This window comes from Synchiropus splendidus, chromosome 3 (genome assembly GCF_027744825.2).
Source record: "Synchiropus splendidus isolate RoL2022-P1 chromosome 3, RoL_Sspl_1.0, whole genome shotgun sequence".
Lineage (NCBI taxonomy): Eukaryota > Metazoa > Chordata > Actinopteri > Syngnathiformes > Callionymidae > Synchiropus > Synchiropus splendidus.
This window is the reverse complement of record NC_071336.1, coordinates 23,557,571-23,579,308: the sequence shown is the minus strand read 5'-3', so window position 1 is coordinate 23,579,308 and position 21,738 is coordinate 23,557,571. Positions and strand designations below refer to the sequence as shown.

The window sequence follows — 21,738 nt, the reverse complement described above, 5'->3', positions numbered from 1 at the left end:
AGAGGCTTCCTCACTTCAGTGTCGACAAACTTACTAACCTTTGAACTTTTTTCCTCTGTGGACCCTGATCTGGGTCCGTGGGCTCTCAGCACAATCGGTGTGTGGGTGTCTGGTGCAGGAGCAGGGTTCTGCCAGGTGGGTCTTTTGGACCGCGAGTGAAACAGGAAGAGAGACAACTGCCAAACAATCCAATAATATTTCAGGGTTCCTGAAGTCTTGACATTTACTACGAGGCAGTTTCACTTTTTGGCATTTCACAAGTGGCTTGTTTCTTGAGTGACTGGAGATGAACCTGCAGTCTGAAGTGATGTCTGCTCACAGGAGAGGGAGGTCTTTGCTTGGTTCAGACAAGCCAAGCCCATGAAATTTAGCAAACGTAGTCAAAAAAAAGCATTAGCATTGAAACTTTGCATGAAAATGTAAGTGGACAAAATTTCCTCCAATATGTACCACATGAGAGCCTGGGACTCTCAAGTGTCATTATTAAACAGCGAAAAAAACACTGTGGGGAAAGAGACCTGATTAGATATTGGAAGGAATGTATGAGACAAACACAAGACTCAAGGGAAGGTTTTTGGCAAATAACTACATTTAATGAAAAAGACTAGATATTTTCAGAATTATCTTATACGAGTTTGGGTCACGGGGGCAGCAGTGAGAGCAGAGAGGCTCAAACTTCGCTCTCAAAACACACTGTGGTCACCAAGGAGACGGCTTTCACACTGTAGGAACATTTTTTTTTTGTGCTTTGCACTGTTAATGATCCTTTTCACCACAGAGTAGGGGTTTTTGTGTGCGGAAGAGCGGGACTGGTGACCTCATTGCTGCATTACAGGAGTGCTGAGACACACACAACAAACTAATAATAGTGAGCGAGGAGGCAGCAGAGAAGACGTTCTAAGGAGAATAAAAAACAATACCCTGTTCCGGAATTCAAGCTGAAAACCATTGGATTTGGTTCCTGTGGCTGGAATTTATGAGAATCCATGAGATTGTTTTTTTATATGTAAAAAAAAAAGTTCCTCACTGCAACATATCCTGGGTCTTTCTAGGGGGCTCCTCCCAGTTAGGCATGCCAGTTAGGAAGTATCTGGCTGCTCTCACAGTGAAGAAGCAGTGGTTCTATTCTGAGTCTGTCCCAGATGAACCGCTATCTGAGGTGGAGCGCTCCAATATGTTCATGCTGTTTTATACAGTGCTCGTGTGGGCCAGATGGCATTACGAGGCATTATCGACACTAACGCTTGGAAAACGTAACAACCAGCCATGTTAAACAGCAAATGAAAACCACGGAGGACAGAGAGGCGGAGAGAAGGAGCCACCGAAACGAGCATGGCGTCCGAAATAAAGGATTCTGCTCTGGTCTTGGCACAGAGTGTTCAGTTTTAACTCCTGAGCAGCCAGTCAGGGAGGAGGGTGATTGTCAGGAGGGATTCCGTCGGCATTTCTTCACTTTGCAGAGTTTCTCCTGTCGCACAGTCTCACACTCCAGAGAGGAAAGTTCCGAGATCCTCTGGATGAAAGAGCGCGAGGCTCCCAGCACCGGGTCCCGATATAACAGAGCTGCAACATGGCAAAGGGGAAAATAACATCAGTATTGTGATGCTGCAATGTTCACTTGGCATGAGTCTGGATTTTAACCTAACCTTTGATCTGACCTTTTTATGGTGGATCCATGTCACACACATAAGTACACATTTTAGTGAGATAAGTGTAAATGAAAGTATCACCATAAAATGCTCCAAATCGTTTTAAAAACCATCAATTTCTTTATCATTTTTTTTTCAAGTTTTTTCCAACTTCTCCAGAGTTGGTAACTAACACAGATTTGTAGCTGTCAGGTCAATTGACTGACACACTACTGACACCTTATGTGGCAAGTGTATTCAAACTGAGCGTCTGGCGGCCCTCATGGCCCAGACATGTAAAACAAAAAACTTCTAGAGGGCGCCCACGAGCCAACCATAGGCCTCTTTTCCTGTGGTTAGGAATCACTGAAATACATAACACATCTTCTTTAACATTAACCAGAACCAACATAGAGCCATGCTGCAGTGAAAGAACCCAAAGAGACGGCAGCTGTGGTCCGTGAGGCTCTCAGTTTCAGGCATCAGAAGAATTCCAGGCAAACATCATGGCACACTGTAGTCAGGTTTGGAGGAACCGGGATGTTTTGGGAGTCTAAGCATGAGTACAATTCAGCCTCCAAAACACCTGCAAACAGGCCTTTCAAACACAAATGTTTATGAGCACAACAATTGTTCGGGCCACTCACCCTTGTGATCGTCTTTGACGGCGGGTGCAATGTAGGCCGCGTGGTTGACTTTCGGCCTGAAGAGAAGAGAGATGAGTGGTGTTGAGTGTTTGGGGCCCAAACTCATCACGTGGGCAGACAAGCTACCTGCTGACTTTGCAGTGATCGACTGGAAAGGTGTTGCGGCCTTTAAGGACCAGCGCGGTCAGAGACAGGATGTGTGGGTGTGTGTTCAGCTGGTATCCGTCATGATTCCTGCAGGGCAGTTGAAGAAGTCTGAGGCAGAGCACGTCTCCAGTGTTTCAGTTTGATTCATCCTCTGCTATTTGATCATGTCACAATCCTGCGCGCCCGTATCAGTTGCTTCACCTTCCTATGGTGTGTTTTGTGACCAATAATGTGTCTGATGTGTGCTATGAACCGTTCCAGCCACTGGAGCCAACACTTTAAGTCAGTGGTTACCGAAGGGTGAAAGGTCGAGCTGCATGTCTGTGGGAAAGCTCTTTAGAGAAGGTGAAGGGCTGCAGGTTCCCTCCTCTGGTCACATGGTTGTCCCTTGGCTGCCGGAGTATTGCAGCTCTGTTGCTCTCTGTTACTGTGAACAGAGTATTTCCATTAAGGAGAACAAAATAGCATCAAGAAAATATTGAATTCTTAGAGAAACTGGTTCATTGATCGGTCACAATGCGGTAACATTGTACCACCTAACGGCGGATGTTATGTACTACAGTCAGAACACTATATTTCAGGGAGACGTTTATTAATGTTCTCAACTATTCTCCACGCTACTCATAAATCATCCAAACGACCATTGCACCAAGTAGGAACTGGTTTATTAGAAAATGTATCAACGCACCAACAGAAATATAATTTCTGAGAAAGCAATACGCTTCAACTAATGTAACTGACACAAATCTGAGGTTTTTCTATTGAAATTGCACTCAAGAACATTTTGTATTAAGGTCGTTCAGACGAAACAAACAAAGGGATTCAACACGCGTATAAATACCGGCCAAGCAAATGGCCTGCTGTAAACTGATCTTAAAAAATGAATTATTATCGTGACGATTTCAATACCGTAGTGCACCAAGCTTCTTACGTGTGTTGTTGAAGAGGAAGTGTCTCCCACCAACGTCCTCCAGCGGCTCACTCATCGGGGCCTGCGGTGCGCCATCAGCTGCCAAACTCGGAGACCTGCGAACAGATCAGGGAGCGAAGGTGTTCAGCGTCTCACCTGCGCAGAAAAATACAGTCAGACCAACAGGGGGCACCACAAGAGTGAACACGGCGAAGTGGAAGATTTTATCGCCTCTGTTGTTCACATGCAGAAAGACGTGTTTTGGAATAGTTTTTCTGAAAATACGGGGCTGCAAAACACATCGGTGTCGCAGGTTTCTGAGGGATAAGTGTCAATAAACCAACTTCTCGCGAGAAGACCTTACCGGAAATTGTAACATTTTAACCGCAAGTCTTCGTCGATTTGCGTTTAAATTCATCATCTGTTTATGAACACCGAGTGAGCGAACAGCTGTAAATGGAATTCAGAGAGCGTAGCCATCAGTGAGTTTGCGTCTTACCCGCGGACAGTGAAGGGCTTCCCGTCCCTGGACTCTGCAACACAGAAGCCACCATCAGCGGACGCACTCAAATCACCATTTGACGTCAACACCAGGCATGGCGCGCTTACTCCTGATAGACTCAATGGTCGGATGTTTCCGTCTTAGTCTTGGCCTGAATCCCCCTCGTCCGACTGCCATTTGCACTCGGTTTCCGGTCTGACCGGGGCCGCAGATGAAACGTTCCCCCGGTAAAGATGCAACACTGACCGGGAACGGTAACGGAGCAGTGACCCAAAGACTCATCCCGGTGACGGTCCCACATGTCTGTGGTTATTCGAGGTCTCCAGTGAGGACATGTCGACGGGAAGGTCCGAGTAGCAAAGGTGGCGCTGCCAACGCGACCAGGTTACCATGGAAACACGCGGACTCCGGATCAACCTCGAGCGACCTTGTCTTGCTCACTCAGAGCCTCTTCCACAGTTACGGCTGATGTACAGCCAACAGGGTTGTTTTTTTTAACCACATTACGAACGTATTTGTTCATAGCTCAGTTGTGCTTTCACAACAATATACTTGGATTGTGTTCTAACACCCACAATAGACACACACTAGTAGGGTTTGAGGACATCACCCATTTGAGGACATTTTGGAAAATAGTGTTAAAGGCATTTTGCGTTCCTCAAACAATTGAATTCCAAGAATTTAAACTGGGGCTACAATGATTCCATGTTTAACCATAGATCAGCCATGTATGATCAGGTGGAACACCACAATTTCCGTGCGCAAGGAGATTTGTAACCTAAACAGTACATGTAGGCCATTTACATCAGGGGCTTCGAACTGATTCACTAGTGGGTGCTGTGGGAGCAGGTTTAAGTTCCTACCAAACAAGCAGAACCAGGCACATCAACTGACTAGTCATCAGACCCGATTGGACTGTGGCCCTGAACATCAGGAAACAAATCCTGCACCCACTGTGGCTCTTTGTGGATCAGACTTAGAGGTATGGTCTTGAAGACCTGAGGCAAAGCCCATTATACTGAAAAATGAATATATTCAAAGTGGCACAAACACACTGAACACGATTTTAATAAAATCAGGGCCAAAAATCAAAACAAGTTTTCTATATTTTTATTCAACAGAGCAACTCTTCTGGAAACCTGCAGGACAAAATGAACAGTCATGAGCCAATGCAGCCAGTACAGTATCACTCATCTTTCACTAAATGCTAAACAGAATACAAAGTGGTTTCAGTCAAGTTTGGCTTATTGTCAGACGGTTTTCACCATGGTCGATAAGACGGGGAAAAAAAGATGCATCATTAACCACGTTCTGTAGGTTCCAGTGTTCTGTGAAAACTTACCATCGCTTCAATTCATTTTCCTGATCATTCTGTTGATTTGATCCTCCCTGTTTCCAGCATCTCCACCCTCCACAAAGTGTGTTGTCTTCTTCCTCATGCCTCCACGTGGTGGCGACAGCTTGAAGGGCCACAGGAAGTTGTTGGCAGACTTGAAGTTCTTCCCCACAGTGTAAATCTCATGGATGAGGTCCTCCATGCAGATGATGCCATACTTTCCTGCACATGAAAAGCACTTGATGACCCTTTGAGGAGCTTTAATTCACCAATAACCATTACCACATGGATAAGAAATGTCAGAGGCAAAATTCTGCAAGGTACAGATTGAGTGGCTTCAGACACAACTGGCTAAAGTTTGGATTTTAATCACCATCGTCGATAAGACGGGGAAAAAAGTGTACATCATTAACCACTCTGAAGCTGTAACCAATATATTTGCTGGCATGAACAGTCAAGACATGTAACGGGAATGCACAGTATTTACCGAGAGCCTTCTCGATCAGGGCGTTCTCAGTCAGGGCGATGCGCTGCTTCCTCATTCTGCCATGTCCACGTTTGTAGATGAGCTCACGCACAGACTTCAGGTTGGGGTATCTGGGTGGGATGTGCAATAGACAAATGCAATTCAAGACAATGAAATGACGCAGAAATGAACACATTTCACTGAGATCTCTTTTCCATTGTGCAGCTAATTCACTCCAAAATATTTTCTCAAAAGGAGCCATCAAATGCATCTTCCATAAAACTTGGACTTTTTGCCTCTCAGAACATTATAAAAGTACAAGGCACACTGATATATTGCATTTGTACCATCAAGAGAGGGATAGGGATCACATTTTTGGAAAGCAGTTTCAGACAAAATTGGCTTTGTTTCAATCAATGTTCACCATAGTCGATAAGACGGGGAAAAAAGTTGAGCATCATAAACCACTTTCCAAAGCATTTACACTTCCTTGACCACCATTTGATTCAATGATTGAGGAAATGGTGTCTCACCCCCAAGCGATGTAAGGCTCCGCAATCCTGAGCATGTTGATGGAAGCCTTGTTCAGCTTGACGAACACGCCGTTGAAGATCTGGCGCAGGCGCATCAGCTGCAGGACTTTGCGCACCTTGGGGGGGACACCGTTGATGCTGCGGGGAGGGAGGGGGGGAGACACAATTAGCACGCATTTCACTAAAAACTGTTGCTGTCAGCTCAGACTGGATGTGGTTTCAGACATCATTTGGCTTATTTAAGACATTTTTTATCAGCATAGTCGATAAGTCGGGGAAAGAAAATTCATCACTAACCACATATGAGAAGGCTTTACATGGATTGCAAGCTGTGCCACATTTCACATTTTCCCTTCATAGGCAGGGATGTAAACAAGGCTTTGATAGCTGGAATTTAAATTCATGACAGAAAAACCCACATATAGAAATCACCCATAAAATTGTGAAGGCATCAGAAAGTCACTCATAACACCAGACAATTGGATCAAGACCACACTCGTGAAGACATCTAGATATTTAGATCCATCCCAAGTGCTGCAAGACAAACTATGATTCATCTGTGTGAAAGCCACAACAGCAGCAGATAGTTCGCCATAGCGAGAGGGTTCAGGTGATGCGCATCAGCAACCCAACAAAGGATGTTGCCATGGGCTGAACTAGTTTTCTGATCCGAACATTGTGTAAATTGAACTAGCTTGTCATGACAAGATTGCAATCCATGTAAATGAAGTCAGTAACCACTTATTGCAGACCAAAACTTACCCTCTGATCCTGATGACGAAGGCCAGTTTGGGCTCAGCTGGAACATAGAAGTTTCCCACTTTCCGGGCCATTCGGGCCATACGGACCTCACGCCTGTACATCTCCCTGTACTCCTTGTGGTACTTCTCAGCCCTCTTGTAAATGAGCTTTCTGGTTGCTCTGCGAGCCTTCACGTGGATTACACAACATCTAGTTAGGTGAATACAAACTTGTGTGAAACGTGGTCAGTTGCACGCGTCAGTCAGCATTTCCACTCACCTTTCTATCAGCCAGCTTCTTTTTCATGAGCCTGTTCTGCAAGGCGGCATAGGCCTTCCGCCTTTTTAAAAGGCTCTCAGGGACCGGAGGAACTTTTCTGAAAATAAATAGCTTAGTTTAAAAAATGAACATGCGCCCAACAGTGCGACGTTCATTCTGACCGGTGACGGCTAGCGCCGTTAGCTCGAACACCCGACACATGTACCGGTGCATTACTTAACACATTCAACGGACATCCAATAAAGAACGCACATACTCATACGTCCGAGTATTTGTTATGAGACATTCAACTGAACAGAAATACAAGACATTTTTCAAGAACGAGGCGAAACAGCCATGTTGTTCCATGCTATCAGGCTAGTACCTATCCAGTCTCATAAGACCGTATCATAATCATTGCGTCTCGCAATACACGTTGTGTTACAATGCTATTGATACAAACACCTAATTTCGACAGCGTGTTGTATGAAAACAACAGTTTTAACATTGGATGGAACTAGATTTATCTTGAGCGATGAACACTCACTCTGCGTCCGCCATTGTGTCCACCGAGTAAGAGGAAATTTTCACCGCGCATGCGCGTGTTAAAGGCTCGAGGTGGTAGCGCTGACCTTCGATATGCCTGCACAAAAATAGTAAACTTTAAAGATGTAAAACAATGTCCAATATTCGTTCTTTTTTTCTTTTAAATAATCTGCAAACAACTAACGCCATGTGAGCAGTATTTTTCCACACTACGGGATTTGTTTAATCATGGTGACTCGTGGTGACCATGGTGATGGTGAATACATTAATACATGCGTTTAAATTCCCTTCCCCTTTTCTTACATGTTTCACAACAAAGCATCTGCTGCACAGCTGAGGCTAGTATTTCTGAACGATCTGTTTCTATCAATAAATATAAGTTGGTTTGTGCTCTTGGCACAGTGTCACGTATTATATTGACACGTGAATATATATATGTTCACCATAAAAAGAAACATATTATTCTTCTACTTTATTGTTTGTCACATTTGAAAACAACAGAAATAGATACTATAACAACACAAGACTATATTTTCACTGTTTCATAACTAATTTACCTTGCTTGAACTTATAGCCTACAATATTGACAATGAAGATTGACAATGAAGATTGTTTGCAGTAGAGGAGTCTGCAGTAGAGGAGCCTGAAATGACTCGTCACAGAGGGCTCATGTAATAGTGGGTTTCCCTTCCATCTGTCCAATATATCAAACATTTTTGCATTTCAAAATTGCATAGTTAAGAAATGTATCAAAACAACCCAGTTATTCCCCTGCTACATTTCTATTCTATAAGTTCACTTTTTATTTACTCAACAAAGCTCGACTAGATGTATAAGCACAGTCACTGAAAGTCAATTTTTCTTAATATTACATTAGATGATATTAGGCTGCCTTTATTCGATCATAGTTTCCCGAGTGGCTGTATTACTCTTCAAGAAGAAATATGAAATGTAACAATTATGATTGAATTTTACGAGAATTAAAATGTAAGACATTTAATCATCATCATCTTCCTTACAAGAAAGTCTGCTGAACAGTGAAGTTGTGATCTGGTTTATATTGAACTTGAAATTATTGATGTAATTCCGGGCCACAAGAAATTACTTGGTTGACCATCAGTTTGACAAGTATCACGGATCATCGGTGAACCTCTAAAGCTGTCAGAGGGAAAACTGTAGGTGATATTTTGGAGAACTTTCTTTAAATGAATCTTCTTCGCCTTTGAGGCAGAGACTGAATTTGCACTCTTCGACCAGCAGATAGCGCCAGAACTTGAGTTTATAAACCGCTGTTCTCGTCCCAGGAAAAGGTCATTTAATCCATTTCACAACGGGCGCTACTAAACATTGTTACTGTGTTCACTCAGATTAACGCCGAGTGCAGGTTTGCGCTCCAACCCCGACATGTTTTGGTGACAGTGAAGTATCTCGTCATTATACTTTCTTGATCGGATTAGTTTTTCTTCTCCTCGGAGCATATTTATCTGCTATTGTTCATGGGCGACGCGTGGTTTCATCAATGGTTTGCATCATTTCGGATCTCGGACTGGCTTGATACTTGGACACGCCCACCTCTGCTGCAAACCGTTGCACAACAGTCAAACGCGTCTTTAATGAAAAGATACAATTCAGGTGCGTTTTGTACCGGTGCACAGTGCTTTTACGTGAAGAACAGACCGATAAAAAAAAAAAAGCAAACAGGTGAAGACTGTGTCCTGGATTAGAATAACGTGAGTCTTTATCGATTGATTTTGCGCAATGCGCACAATGAAAAGCAGTCAGTCAATAATGGCTAAATAATTTCATATGTATGTATGTAGCCGACTGTGTTCAATTGTGACTGTGTGCACTCAACGTTTCCAGTGAAGTAGTGAAGAAGGGGGCTCGCAAGTTTGTGAGCAATATGATGGTCCGTATGGTGGAGTTCTGGGTCATGACGGGAGGGGGGTGTCACCACACTGGTGATGGATGGAATCTCCCGGGTGAAGCCGCAGCCGTCCTGACAGGCGCTCAAGCCTCGGCGCTATTGGATCCAGCATGGATGGGTGGACTGAATAAATAGCGAGCGAGACGCGCTTCAGGATGACATGAAGAGCAGCAGAGGAAGTGGGAGGCTTTAGCGGACGATCTGCTCCGCAACACAACTTCAACTCTCTTTAACTTCTGCTGCTTTTTTTTTTTTTTTTGTTTTTTTTGTTTCGCTTTTGCTGCTAACAGGTCGCCCCGCTTTCACTCCTTCCTCCTGTTGTGAAGCGAAAGTCAGGATGATGATCATCCTCGCGGAGTTTTTCGTGGTGATTCTGAAGGTTCTCTGGGCGTTCGTGACCGCCGGGGCCAAGTGGGTGGTGCGGCCGAAGGAGAAGAGCGTGGCCGGACAGGTGTGCGTGATCACCGGCGCCGGCAGCGGCCTCGGCAGGCTGTTCGCCAAGGAGTTCGCCCGCAGACGAGCGATCCTGGTGCTGTGGGACATTAACAGCCAGAGTAACGAAGAAACGGCTGAGATGGTCCGGCAGATTTATCACGATCTGGAGACTCCGATCAGCAAAGAGGGTAACTGACAATTCCAAAAGACTCTTCTCTTTCCTTTACCTCGCAACTTTTTTGATTCATTAGTGACGGGAAAACCGCTGAAAATCACTAAAATACGTCTTGCTAACTCCTAACCCGACCCTGTCTTCTGCCCCTCCAGGTCCATTGGGAGGTGTAGAGGAAGTCCCGCCGTTCCAGCCGCAGGTCTACACCTACGTGTGCGATGTGGGGAAGAGGGAAAGTGTGTATTCCACGGCCGAGAAGGTTCGCCGCGAGGTGGGTGAGGTGGACATTCTGATCAACAATGCCGGCGTCGTCTCCGGCCATCACCTCCTGGAGTGTCCTGACGAGCTGATCGAGCGCACCATGGTGGTCAACTGCCACGCACACTTCTGGGTGAGTGCACAAAAGCAGGTTAATTGTGAAGCCCATGTGATTATTCATGACCTCAAGTGGCCTGTTGAGTCTTTCATCTGAAGTTGTTATTGTTCTCTGGTGCCTACATGGAGGGTTTGTAGGAATGGGAGTCACACTTCACGTTCAACTAACTGGGGTGTTAAGAAAGAATCTCTGGTTTCATTTGTCGCAATGTCCCTCTATCACACCCCTTGTTCCTCTGCTCTCCAAAGCCCAAAATTGTGAGCAAAATCCACCACGAATATCTCGCACTAGCTGTAAGTCACAATGAAATCAGTCCCAATGAACTGCTTTCCATCAAAAATGGACATCTGGCTGGAGAAATAATCTGGTTGTGAAGGAACTCGTACCCGAAATCGCTTATGCTCCTGAACGCTGAAACTCTCACTATTAATATGCAGCTCATACTGTTAAATGTAGACAGCAGTAAGTTTTTTTCTTCTAAATTTTCCTTTATTCTAAGAAGTTAAATCACAAACTTGATCCAAAATTTGCTTTAAATGTGACCCCAACACTGTTGGAACTAGAAACACTTTTTTCCCTGCCTCAATTCTCACTGCCTGTCCATTGAAATGTTGAATCAATGGTGTGTTTGTGCGACCTTCTGCCCAGCGAGCTCTGTGCACGTTCATGTTTTCTTGACAATTTTTTACAATGGGTTCCAAAGTCGACTTTGATATTGTGCAAATCCCTCTGGATTTAAGTCAACAATGATGGAACTCAGTAGCTCTGTGATGTTAAATATTGAATGTCTCAGTTGGTTCCCTCGCTAGAACCAGTTGAACATCCCGATAGACGCCTCGATTGGAATACACGCTGAAGCTGTTGAAATGGCCTCATTCTAGTGAAAAACTGTCATTTCTCTTGCACAGACTAAATGAAGCACAGTATGAAGTATCAATTCCGCTCTCATGGTTTATTGAAAGTGTGGGATAAATACACTAAATTGAGGCTTGAGGAGTTATTTTAATGTGCAGAAAATCACCACTGATATTGCAGGGCTTTACTTTTTTTTCAGTTCTGACCATATATAGTTGTGTTACAACGTTCCCGCTCCTCCCGCCAGATAAGGGTCCTTTATGAAGTTGGGTCTGTTCTGCCTGTTGGCAGCTTCCACCTGCGATGATCCATTCAGTATGTTCAGCTTTCGGTCCGCAAGTCTGTGCAACTCAGGTCCACATGATGGAAGCGGGGAGCGGTGTGCGTGAGCTGGACCGCTCCCATGTCCGCGCGCCACATTGCTTTTGGCAGTCAGTGGTTTTTGTTGTGTGTTGCTCAGGCTGAGTCGCTCAGCTCTTGTCAGCGTGGACCTGCTGGAGAGAAGTGTTGATAAGCACAAGCTCCAGAGTCCAGGTGCTGTGATGCATCGCTCGGTGTTGCTGAGAGACAGTTGTTGCAGCAGCGTGTCATGGAACTTACAAATCCATTCAAGAGAACGTGATTTGCTTGAAGCTCCCCCCACCCCTTCTTTTCCCTGCCGGTTTTTTAAAAATCCAGGAAGGAGAATTGATTTTGGTGCGCGGAGAGGGCCACCTCTCTCGAACAATTGAGCACAAATTGGCTTAGTGCAAGGCTTGTGGACGTGCCCTTCTTCATGGCCACGCTTGGGAATTGAGCGTTTCACGGGAAATCGTGCTTGTCATGAAACTTGCTCACACACGTTGAGTCTCCTCTTCATCTACACCCCCCCACCCCCACCAAAAAGTGATTTTAGTAATGAAAGTGAATCGCCACCTTAATGGTTTCTCTGTTGAATCCCAGGCAGCTCGTAGCTTCTTTCACATCCAGGATTAAGAATCAGGATGGTGGTGGGTTGAAAGATGCTTCATGGGCGCCTGTGTTTGTCTTATTCTGTGCAGAGTGTGCTTTCTTAGAGGTGGCGGCGGGGGGGTGATCAGATCAAAAGAGGTTCTAATGAATGTGGACTGTTAGATTGAGAGGATGTGGTTCATTGGAGACACAAGCTGAACAGACCTGTCCGCTCCCCTTTCTTCCTCATACAGTCGTGATGCACCTTCACCACGTGTTCTCGTGCATCTGGACTGCACGACCTCAAGCAGCATCTTGTTAGACTGTTGATCTTGTACTCATAAAACTGTCAACACGATAAGGTGCATTTAGGCACACAATGTCGGGTTGGGTCATGTGCTCAAAACATCACACAACAGATTCCTATTTATCTGTCTGCGTTTCCACCATGTGAACACAAGTCGCTTTTGCGATGCGTGATCGGTGCTGAAAGCAGAATAAAGATGAAGTGTTACTGCGAGCGCTAGTTTAATTCCAAAGGATTTTTTAAAATCACAAATTCAACTTTGTTACTGGCTTTCTGACAATTCTAAAAGTCAGAATCCAAATCATTACTTTTAAAAATGTATTTAGAGGATGGTTCAGTTAAAATGGCCAAAAACGGATTAGCGCAGCCAACACTTGGCATAACATTGGTGTCGCAGCCACGTGTCCAGCTTGGTGGAATTTTGAATTGCTTAAAGAATGGGATGTATTTTGCCTGGAATACAGTGTACTTTGTTATTATCATGACCCACTCATGTGGGAAGCACATGGGGGTGAATTCTGCTTTCACACACATTGTGAAACTTTGGCTCTGGAAAGTAAAGTTCCGGCCATAACTTCACTCCATCCATTAGATTTTGTGTTTTTAACAGTTTCATCAGCCTTGCAATTGTTTCATGTGCGACCAGCAAACAACATGGAAGGACTAAAAGTCAAGCCGTTGAGTACACACGGATGAAGCCCAGAGTAAATGCCTGCGAACTCTAAGTTCCTGGAAGGTAGTAGACATCAAAGAGGGAGCCTTAAAGTAGTCAGTAGTTATATAAGTATGTAAAAGCCTCATAGCATCAGAGTGGACTCCTGGAAATGGTTTGTGTGGAAACATTCCAGACTTCTCCGCACATGAATCCTCAGTTCTGATGTAAACACTTGTGATAAGGCGGCGGGAGGAGGATCAGTTGCACGTCTGCTCTGCGAGATTCTCTGGTCATCTTCAATTCAGTCGCATTGTTTGGTGGGAACAAGACCGGAATTGACACGCGATGGAAAATGATGGTCATCCGAATGTGTCTGTGGGCCGCTGCCAGGAAGACTCGAGACCCCACACTTCCATCCTCCCAAGTTGATTTCAGTCAGTGGGTGCAGCTGCTCCGGAGTTGTGGAGGCCAACTCTGTCTGTTCCGGCTCCACCGCACACAGACGCACACATGGATGAACAGCTATGATTCACTTCTGAGCTCCCTTAAGGTGGTGTTTTTTTTTAATATATATGAGGCAGGGGACCATCACTTTTAATGACGCTTTCATGAGTGCAGCTGGAGGTTTCTGAAGCCTTTTAATCTAGATCAGGAACCCACCTTCGGCTCATCCAGCAGGTGGATCATGGACTGTGGCTCTCATTTTGAAGTCAATAAAGGGAGGTCTAGCTAGCGTTGTGGCGGGAAAAGAGCAGAGGGAAGAAGGCAGTGCCGGTCCATCCGCACAGCGTAATGGTAAGCTGCTACTGACCCACTTTATTTGACAATTGGTTTCTTGTCTGTGGATCAGCTTGACAAGATGCCAGTCGACAGGAGCCAAGTTGCGCAGGCCGCATTCCTGCTGTATCCACAGAAAGGAGGCAGCCAGGCAGAAGGGTCCTACTTGACTGGTTTTATATGAGCCCCCTCCTCAGGCCCGGAGCACCTGTACTGTGCAGCTCCGCCCCGTCATGTCACTCTAGAAGCAGTGGATGGGGAGAACACCGCAGTCTTCCACCTCCTGAATCTGAGGAGGGAAAAAAACCCTCTCCCGGAGAAGCAACCTGTTGCTGTGCTCTCTGTCAGATTTCACTGAAATTATTGCTTCTCATCGCGGGTTTCGTCGGGAAAGCCGGAGGCTGATATGTAAATTTGTCTTGCATAATTGGATGTGTACCAGAGGTGGTTGCCATGACGGCAAAGCGCACGACACGCTGGCTATTTTTATTGAACAGAACGCTCTTGTTTATGAGATTGTGCGACTGCTTAAACCGCGTGATCCCTTCCTCAAAATGGAGTCCCAAATTGGAAAGCGCTATCAAGAAGGCGAAAGGGAAAGCTCCAGCAGCGACTCCCGTCACATGACCAATGCATCTCTCGCTCTCCTCTGGTGACCACTAAAGCCGACCCACTCAAATTCCGGCCGCAGCATCAGATGAGCTCTTTGTGGACTCCCTGTCTGCCATTCCTTCCTCCCAACCTCTCATGCATTCTCGCGTCCAGGGGGAAGTCCGCCTAATTAAATGGCCATCTGGCCCCGCGCAAGGGCCAATATTTTGCTCATATTCCTGATGGTCAGGCGCTTGCACTAATGCAGCCTGACACCCCAGGTGCAGGACGCTTTGTCTGGCTTAAACGCTCTGCCAATTAGGAGCTTGTAGCGGGCAGAGCGGCTCCACTTGGGCCAAGGAGGAGGCCCGGCCATGTCAGCGGGTAATTTAGCGGAACCAGGGAGCGTCAAGAACCAATTACAGGGGCTCTGATGGAAGACACGAGCCTCGGGTTGCCTTCACACATTCTGTGTCCCATAGGTCACGGGGGGTCACGCCCACGTGGAGAAACTGCCAGGAGAAACAGGACATCCTCGGAGAGTCACTGTTTCCTGTCTTTCTCTCAGTCAAATTTCAGCGCGAGTCCTTGTTAGCCGCGGGTCGTACGACGCGGTGTCACTTCAGGTGGACTGGTGTTTCAGTGCCTCATCTGCACACAACTCACTGAAGTCTCCTCAGACAAGACTTCTTTTGACTCCTGTTCATGGTGCTGTTTGACGGGGAGTTGCCCTCTAAAAATTAGCTAGCAGCTTAGTGTACTCACCAATTGGAATGGTCTGAATTGTTTCAGGCACATGTGAAACACATCAGCAGCAAAATCATGCAGAAAAATAATGTAAAAAACGTGAATTCAGTACCTCTGGATAAACCTAAAATATCTAGAACAAACTATCGTAGCAGGCCAATGAAAACGTATTTCACCTCCTGGTCCCAAAAATCGGTGTCACAAATGGCATCAGGGTAGGATGGCATGTCATTGAGCGCCGCACTGAGCTGCTCGTGGTCAGTTTGAGAATAAGTACATTTTGTTATTGAAGCTGGTTGATGTCTGGCAGCACAGCTCTTCCTCAGACTTTGATGAACGTTCCGAGATACTGTCCAGGATCTGGGCGAAGGTTGGGCTGACATTATTTTTAATGAGCTTCTCCTCCCCGGCCGGTGGTTTCATGACTTGCACTACCTGGTACGGTGAGCCGCGCTTCGCTCCAGCTCATGTCTACAGAGAGGTCTGAATCATTCTTCTGGCCAGACTTCTCTCACGCTACCGACCTAGCAGTTGCATTAACACGAGCGCATTAACAACGCTGCTCCTGAGAAGTTCTTGCTGCGGCAAATTCAGTCCGGAGGCACTAAATAGATTTCACATTCACACCGGAACGAGTGCTATGGGAATGTCGATATGTTTGCTTAGCACTTTTGATGAAAGCAAAAGGAGCAGGCTGCTGTCATTGTTCCTCCCCGCGGCAGCATCGCTCCCAACAAAAGGCCTGCTGGTTGTTTGTCGACCTCCCAGTGGGAGAGTGATTGGCCAGTTCCTGTCACATGTCACACCTGCTGATTTGCTCCCGCTGCGCTCCGTGGATGACACATGTGAGGGACAAAAAAGAAAAAGGATCAAAACACCATGTTCTTCAGGTCCAAATCTTATGTGCCTTCACTTCCTTTACCGGAGCAGCAGTGCAGAGCTTGCTGCTCATGTTCATTAAAAATCAGTTTGTTCTAATGCATATGCATCCGAGCGCTCTTCCGTGACCTGCAGCGGAGAGCAAATATGTGGTGATGCTAAGTTTGTTTGGGCGGACAAAACTGTTTGAGATCGAGAATAGTTACCAACAAATGTTATTTGTTCTTGAATGCATCATGAGCGCAGTAAGAAAGTGCCGGCTCGACAGCTTATATAGAATTTAGGGTAACCTAATTCTGCGAATCCAATTCAAGTCATTTTCAGTTTGAGCGAACTCTTGGGATCATCTACGAGCGTAAAGTTCTATATTTTTGGTTTGAAAAGTGTCGAAAGCTGTCAGTGTCGCCGTGTTAACAGGCTGCAGAAGATTGTAAACCCTAGATCGTGGGTGGGTATAAATGTGGACCCAGGTGGCTGTTGAGAAGCCCAAAATGAAGCCTGTGGATTTGTGGCTTCAAATCTCTTTAATCTCCGGGTGAATCTGTAAATTGACGAGATGATGAATTGTATTGTCGGAGGCGCTGAGTGAACGGAGGCCAGCTGTTGGTGTTTTCACCAGCTCTTCAGTTACGTGCACCAGATCTGTGTGGGAAAACTGCCTACCTGCTCGTCCAATGAATACAAACCCGCCGGCTCCAGCGCTCTTGCTGTCCTCTCACTTTTTTTTTCCATATTAAAGTACATCCAGTCAGTTCCTGCTTTTTGGATATGAATTCTCATTCAGACGCTTCTGTCACTATGGAGAGCGGAGAGACACGGAGTGAGGAGGGGAGGCACTTTCATGGGGATCAAAGGGGTTTGGCACAAGTGAACTAACCTTCCTTGTTTTTTTGTTTTAAAAATCTGCCCTTCTGTCCTTCCCGCAGACCACCAAGGCGTTTCTCCCGAAGATGCTGGAGCTGAATCATGGCCACATTGTGACAGTTGCCAGCTCCCTGGGTTTATTCAGCACAGCTGGTGTGGAGGTTAGTATCATACACACACACACACACACACACACACACACACACACACACACACACACACACACACACTCAGCATTCCCACCATCCAAAACCAGTCCTTCACTCTGCCAGTTAGCACACTGAGCCAGGGGAGGTTAGGCCCCTTCCACTGGTTCCTCTCTGCACCCAGTAAATGAAGGGACACAGATGAGCGTCGGGGAGTCTCTTATAGATGCTTCTCTTCGCACCAGTGGGGGTGTTGCGGGCCCTACTGGGCTCAGGCCCCGGGGCCAGAATAAGCTGACAGCTCCCCGAGGGACAGAGACATCTTCATCATGGCTTTGTTCACTCTCACATTCAGCTCACAGCAGATTTCCACGCTTTGATTTTTTTTTGGATTCTCCTCCTATAGCCTCTCCCCTACCTCCCCCCCACCCTGGAGCTGTTGTGTGATTTTAACACATATTCTAATATTTATGGGCCCATCTATCTCCGCTAACACAGAGGGAGTCAATTGCTTGGGACCTGAGAAAGTTTTGTTGTGATATTTTCCAGAACCCATTTCTCATTCATCCCTTTTGACTGCGAACAGTGTCTCTCTTCGGGCTCCGCACTGCTCCGCTCCTTTCTGCTTTGTTTTTCCGGCTGTGTGCGTGTTGTACAAGCGTTCATTCACAATGATTCAGTTCCACTTCAAAGAGGCCCCCTGAGTGGAAGACGCTTGTGACGCGACCACGAAGCAACCCGAAGCCGTCGTCTGTCGTGGACAGACTCTTTATCCGCCGACTGCTTGTTGAGGTGCATCCGTGTTGGTTTTGAAGGATTTGCTTGGCGGTAGACCACATCAATACAGCGCCATTCTGATGCAGCGAGAAAGAATTCTAATGAAACCGTAGAAGAGTGGGTGACTTTTGTTCAGGGGTTTTTTTTGGTGGTGGTGGTGGTGTCATTAACAGCAAGGAGAGAGCAACGTGGCCGCGGGGCAGGTCTGATGATGTGGTCTGGGTGGGCACAGTTTTACAGAGAACCTGCTCTGCTTCTCTCTCACAGGATTACTGCGCCAGCAAGTTCGGTGCCATCGGCTTCCACGAGTCTCTGAGCCACGAGCTGAAGGCCTCGGAGAAGGACGGCATCAACATGACTCTGGTGTGTCCGTACCTGGTGGACACGGGGATGTTCAAAGGCTGCCGGATAAGGTTTGTGTGTGTGTTTTTTTTTTCATAAAGGCTCTTTTGCACCTGGTAACAGTCGTCTGTAATTTTCACCACATAAAATTGCCTCGCAAACACAATTTGATCTTCAAAGAGGGTTGGCGTTGTTGCCGGGACATTGTAGTTACTTGTGTGCCATTAGTCAGCGCCGGCTGGAACAAAGACCACCGCTTTCCCAGCGGATGTCTCACCAACAGGTGCACCCGGGCTCCAACTTGCCTCGAAAATAGTCCTCACTTTGTCTGATGTTTGTGCAATCTACCGCTGGAATGTCATTGTGCCGGAGCTTTGGAGGGAGTTAATCATTGTGTGTTGACAACACATTTCTGAAGCTGAAATCGCTCTCTTATCAAACACACTTCATAAAACGGCAGAATGAAAAATGAGACTGACGTCTCCAGGTGTGTGAGCAATAAAGTCACCCCCCCACGCTGCCTTTCAGAAAGATGGAGATGCACTATTTGTTCTCTTCCCTCCCTTTCTGAGCAGCAGCAGCTGCAGATTCCACCAGACAAAATAAACAACTGAGCCTTACTAAAGTTGATCGAGGGGCAGAGTAGCCGCACGATAAATGGACGAGGCGTGTTTGTCCAGGTGGACGGAGGAGTTGTTGTTTAATCCAGCACGAGCAGTCACTGCTCTCACCAAATGTCAAGTGTTTTGTTTTTTTTTACAGATCTTTATGTCAAATTTACATATTAGAGCACATGTTTTATAGGAGCAAATCTCCTCCAGCAGTATTGCAAAGCTGCACCTACAAGCCAGTTTGATTCTAATGATGACAAATATTGAAGAACCTGTCTGAGCTCAGTCACAAGTATGGAAACTAGATCATCACTGGCACTGAGAGTGTGGGGGGAAATTACTTTGCAAATGGAATGTTACGTGTTAATGTTAAAGTATTATCCGTGTACCTGTTATTCTTGTTGCATATGAAGATGGATTGCACCCCTTGGCGTAAAAATCTGAATAAGCTTTTCCAGCTTTATTTAATTTATACGACTCAGGTGAAATGTTTGGCCATAATTTAGTCAGAATTATTGAAGCAAACAAACACTGTTCCTGGAATTTTTGACTATTTTACTCAGTTTTCAGGAAACCTTGTTCATCACAGTACGTGGTCGGTGATGAGGTTACTCCTTATTTCATTTCATAGACACATGGATGTGAAATCTGAGTGTTGTTTTTTTTACTCCCAATTTTTACAACCAGGTCAAACTGAGAGCTTTCAGAGCTTTCAAAGAGCTTTCAGGGAAAATCAAATGTTTTGTGACCCAAAAAAATGGTAGTGTGTCAGAACTGAGTGAAAACTACTCAGCCAGTGTTCTGAAGTCAAAGCGCCTGGATGGCAGCAGCCTGTTAACTCCGCTAGCCCCGAGATGCTGACAGACTGATGGATGCAAGTTGGCTCCAAAGTTATTGACAATGTATCGACGCATCTGTCAGCCAGAATGAGACGGGATTTAAAAGTAATTACCATAATCCTGAAATCAATTTTACGATGGATGAAAGCCGGTGGGGTGCTCACCTTCGACGGCTGGAGATGGAATCATTACTTGAAGTCTTTAAAACGATTTCATCTCGATCAATTGCATTTCAGTATTTCAGAGGAACTGAGTTAAGGTGGCAGGGTGATGTGACTCTGTCCACCTAAGTCTAAACATCAGGGTGGATGAAGTGTTGAAGCTTTGGCCATCGCTCCCCTGCATCATGGGTTGCTTTGGCTGAGATGTCACTTGAACTAATGCTGGAACTAGAGATGCTTGTAACTGAACCACATATGATCATGTTTTCAACTTTGACTTTCTGCGCCCAGGAAGGAGATCGAACCATTCCTGCCTCCACTGAAGCCAGAGTTCTGCGTCACACAGGCCATGAGGGCGATCCTCACCGACCAGCCCATGATCTGCACACCGCGCATCGTCTACATGGTCAATTTCATGAAAAGGTGCGCTGGTGTGAATCTTCCGAACCGAAGAGTTGAGCCACCTCTAACACGTTTGGCCTTCTTCCCTCAGCATCCTTCCCTTTGAGGCCATCGTCTGCATGTACCGGTTCCTCGGCGCGGACAAATGCATGTACCCCTTCCTAGCGCAGAGGAAGGAGGCCATGAACAACAACGAGGCAAAGAATGGAATCTAGGGGGCGCCGTGCAAATCCGGAACCAGGGCACATAAACCTGCAAGCATGAGGAATCAACCACTGAGGCTGAAGCGGGAGGAAGGACGGCGGAACAGATGGATAGAAGGAAGGACGGACTGAATCTAGACTGGTGCACTTGCATTGAACAAATGCAAACGGTTTACCATATTGTTCCTCTGGGACAAAGAAAGCTGTGTACTACACAAAGGATCTATTTTGACTTTTTTGTCGTCCTTTTGTTGTTGTTTAACGATACCGACGTCTATATACTGTGTCACTAGTTTTTAAATCATACCGAAGAGATATCCAGTAAGTAACTTGCGTAATGTAGTCACCAGCCTTATCTAGTGTCCTCGTGGAAATATACAGTATGTTACTGTACAGGCAGTAAAACACTTTCACCTTCTTTTGTATTTTGTTGTAGACATGCACTGTAATTGTAATGATTGTTCTCCACACTGCCAGTGCAGAGGCTCAATGTATACACTTTAGCCCCCCCCCCCCCCCCCCCCCTCCAGCCACCAAAATGTACAGCCTGTCCCGTATCTCAAGCAGCCCGTCGACTCGTGTTGAGGGTCAGAAAAACGACTGACCTCAAACCACATGAGCGCGTTTATCCTGCGAGGACGTGAAGAGGGAGAATGTAAAAGGAAGGGTCCATTTAAATATTTGTCTTCTGTGGCATTTTATCTTGTAACGGTTTGTCAACTTGGTGAATTCGTCCCAGACCTGGAGCCGCTGTCCCGACACTGATGTCGTCTTGTCAAAGTGAAATGTGTTTCAATGTAACTGTTGTGAAAATCCCCTCCTTTTCTTTCTTTTATTTCAGTAACATTCCAACGGGCGCATTCCGTCAGTCACAGCGATGAGCCGAAGTTCTCTACCTCTTAATTTTTACACCTTTATTTTTGACAATAAATCTCCATTATTTTTTTTCTTTTGTTATATTCTGAACACTGCTCTGTCACTGAGCGAACATGGTTCCAATGTTTAGTGTCTCTGCCTAACTTAAATTA

The 21,738-nt window shown here is 45.9% G+C and overlaps 3 protein-coding genes and 4 non-coding genes across 7 annotated transcripts; 1 reads left to right on the top strand and 6 right to left on the bottom strand.

Annotated features, from left to right (window-relative positions):
- Nucleotides 1–584: 584 nt before the first annotated feature.
- On the bottom strand, nt 585–4,240 carry si:ch211-171b20.3 (uncharacterized). Its single transcript, XM_053860294.1, has 7 exons — nt 3,942–4,240; nt 3,832–3,865; nt 3,354–3,448; nt 2,717–2,849; nt 2,402–2,509; nt 2,276–2,331; nt 585–1,563 (listed from the first exon to the last, which is right to left on the bottom strand). The coding sequence occupies exons 1-7, from the start codon at nt 4,114–4,116 to the stop codon at nt 1,424–1,426; spliced, it is 741 nt and encodes a 246-aa protein (XP_053716269.1). The 5' UTR covers nt 4,117–4,240; the 3' UTR covers nt 585–1,423.
- A 688-nt stretch (nt 4,241–4,928) lies between these two features.
- Nucleotides 4,929–7,781, bottom strand: rpl7 (ribosomal protein L7). Its single transcript, XM_053860592.1, has 7 exons — nt 7,716–7,781; nt 7,190–7,286; nt 6,932–7,098; nt 6,170–6,307; nt 5,658–5,767; nt 5,177–5,392; nt 4,929–4,973 (listed from the first exon to the last, which is right to left on the bottom strand). The coding sequence occupies exons 1-6, from the start codon at nt 7,727–7,729 to the stop codon at nt 5,184–5,186; spliced, it is 735 nt and encodes a 244-aa protein (XP_053716567.1). The 5' UTR covers nt 7,730–7,781; the 3' UTR covers nt 4,929–4,973; nt 5,177–5,183.
- Nucleotides 5,055–5,145, bottom strand: LOC128756613 (small nucleolar SNORD12/SNORD106). Its single transcript, XR_008414291.1, has one exon. It is a non-coding gene; the product is annotated as a small nucleolar SNORD12/SNORD106 (small nucleolar RNA).
- On the bottom strand, nt 5,499–5,589 carry LOC128756610 (small nucleolar SNORD12/SNORD106). The gene has a single exon (XR_008414288.1). It is a non-coding gene; the product is annotated as a small nucleolar SNORD12/SNORD106 (small nucleolar RNA).
- On the bottom strand, nt 6,016–6,107 carry LOC128756611 (small nucleolar SNORD12/SNORD106). The gene has a single exon (XR_008414289.1). It is a non-coding gene; the product is annotated as a small nucleolar SNORD12/SNORD106 (small nucleolar RNA).
- LOC128756612 (small nucleolar SNORD12/SNORD106) lies at nt 6,380–6,472 on the bottom strand. Its single transcript, XR_008414290.1, has one exon. It is a non-coding gene; the product is annotated as a small nucleolar SNORD12/SNORD106 (small nucleolar RNA).
- Nucleotides 7,782–9,502: 1,721 nt separating the features above from the next.
- rdh10a (retinol dehydrogenase 10a) lies at nt 9,503–21,738 on the top strand. Its single transcript, XM_053860591.1, has 6 exons — nt 9,503–10,264; nt 10,404–10,639; nt 17,292–17,390; nt 18,420–18,565; nt 20,397–20,528; nt 20,599–21,738. Exons 1-6 carry the CDS (start codon nt 9,979–9,981, stop codon nt 20,720–20,722), a joined length of 1,023 nt encoding a protein of 340 aa, XP_053716566.1. The 5' UTR covers nt 9,503–9,978; the 3' UTR covers nt 20,723–21,738.

Excerpts from the sequence above, each read along its gene's own strand:
- rpl7 (XM_053860592.1), bottom strand. Across the intron at positions 7,099-7,189 it reads AGAAGCTGGCTGATAGAAAG|GCTCGCAGAGCAACCAGAAA; the intron begins GTGAGTGGAAAT and ends ATCCACGTGAAG. Across the intron at positions 5,768-6,169 it reads GAGCCTTACATCGCTTGGGG|ATACCCCAACCTGAAGTCTG; the intron begins GTGAGACACCAT and ends CATCCCACCCAG.
- rdh10a (XM_053860591.1), top strand. The coding sequence starts at position 9,979 with ATGATGATCATCCTCGCGGAGTTTTTCGTGGTGATTCTGAAGGTTCTC. Across the intron at positions 10,640-17,291 it reads ACTGCCACGCACACTTCTGG|ACCACCAAGGCGTTTCTCCC; the intron begins GTGAGTGCACAA and ends TCCTTCCCGCAG. Across the intron at positions 20,529-20,598 it reads ATGGTCAATTTCATGAAAAG|CATCCTTCCCTTTGAGGCCA; the intron begins GTGCGCTGGTGT and ends TTCTTCCCTCAG.
- si:ch211-171b20.3 (XM_053860294.1), bottom strand. The coding sequence starts at position 4,116 with ATGAGTCTTTGGGTCACTGCTCCGTTACCGTTCCCGGTCAGTGTTGCA. Across the intron at positions 2,332-2,401 it reads GATCACTGCAAAGTCAGCAG|GCCGAAAGTCAACCACGCGG; the intron begins GTAGCTTGTCTG and ends TCTTCTCTTCAG. Across the intron at positions 1,564-2,275 it reads CGTCAAAGACGATCACAAGG|CTCTGTTATATCGGGACCCG; the intron begins GTGAGTGGCCCG and ends GCCATGTTGCAG.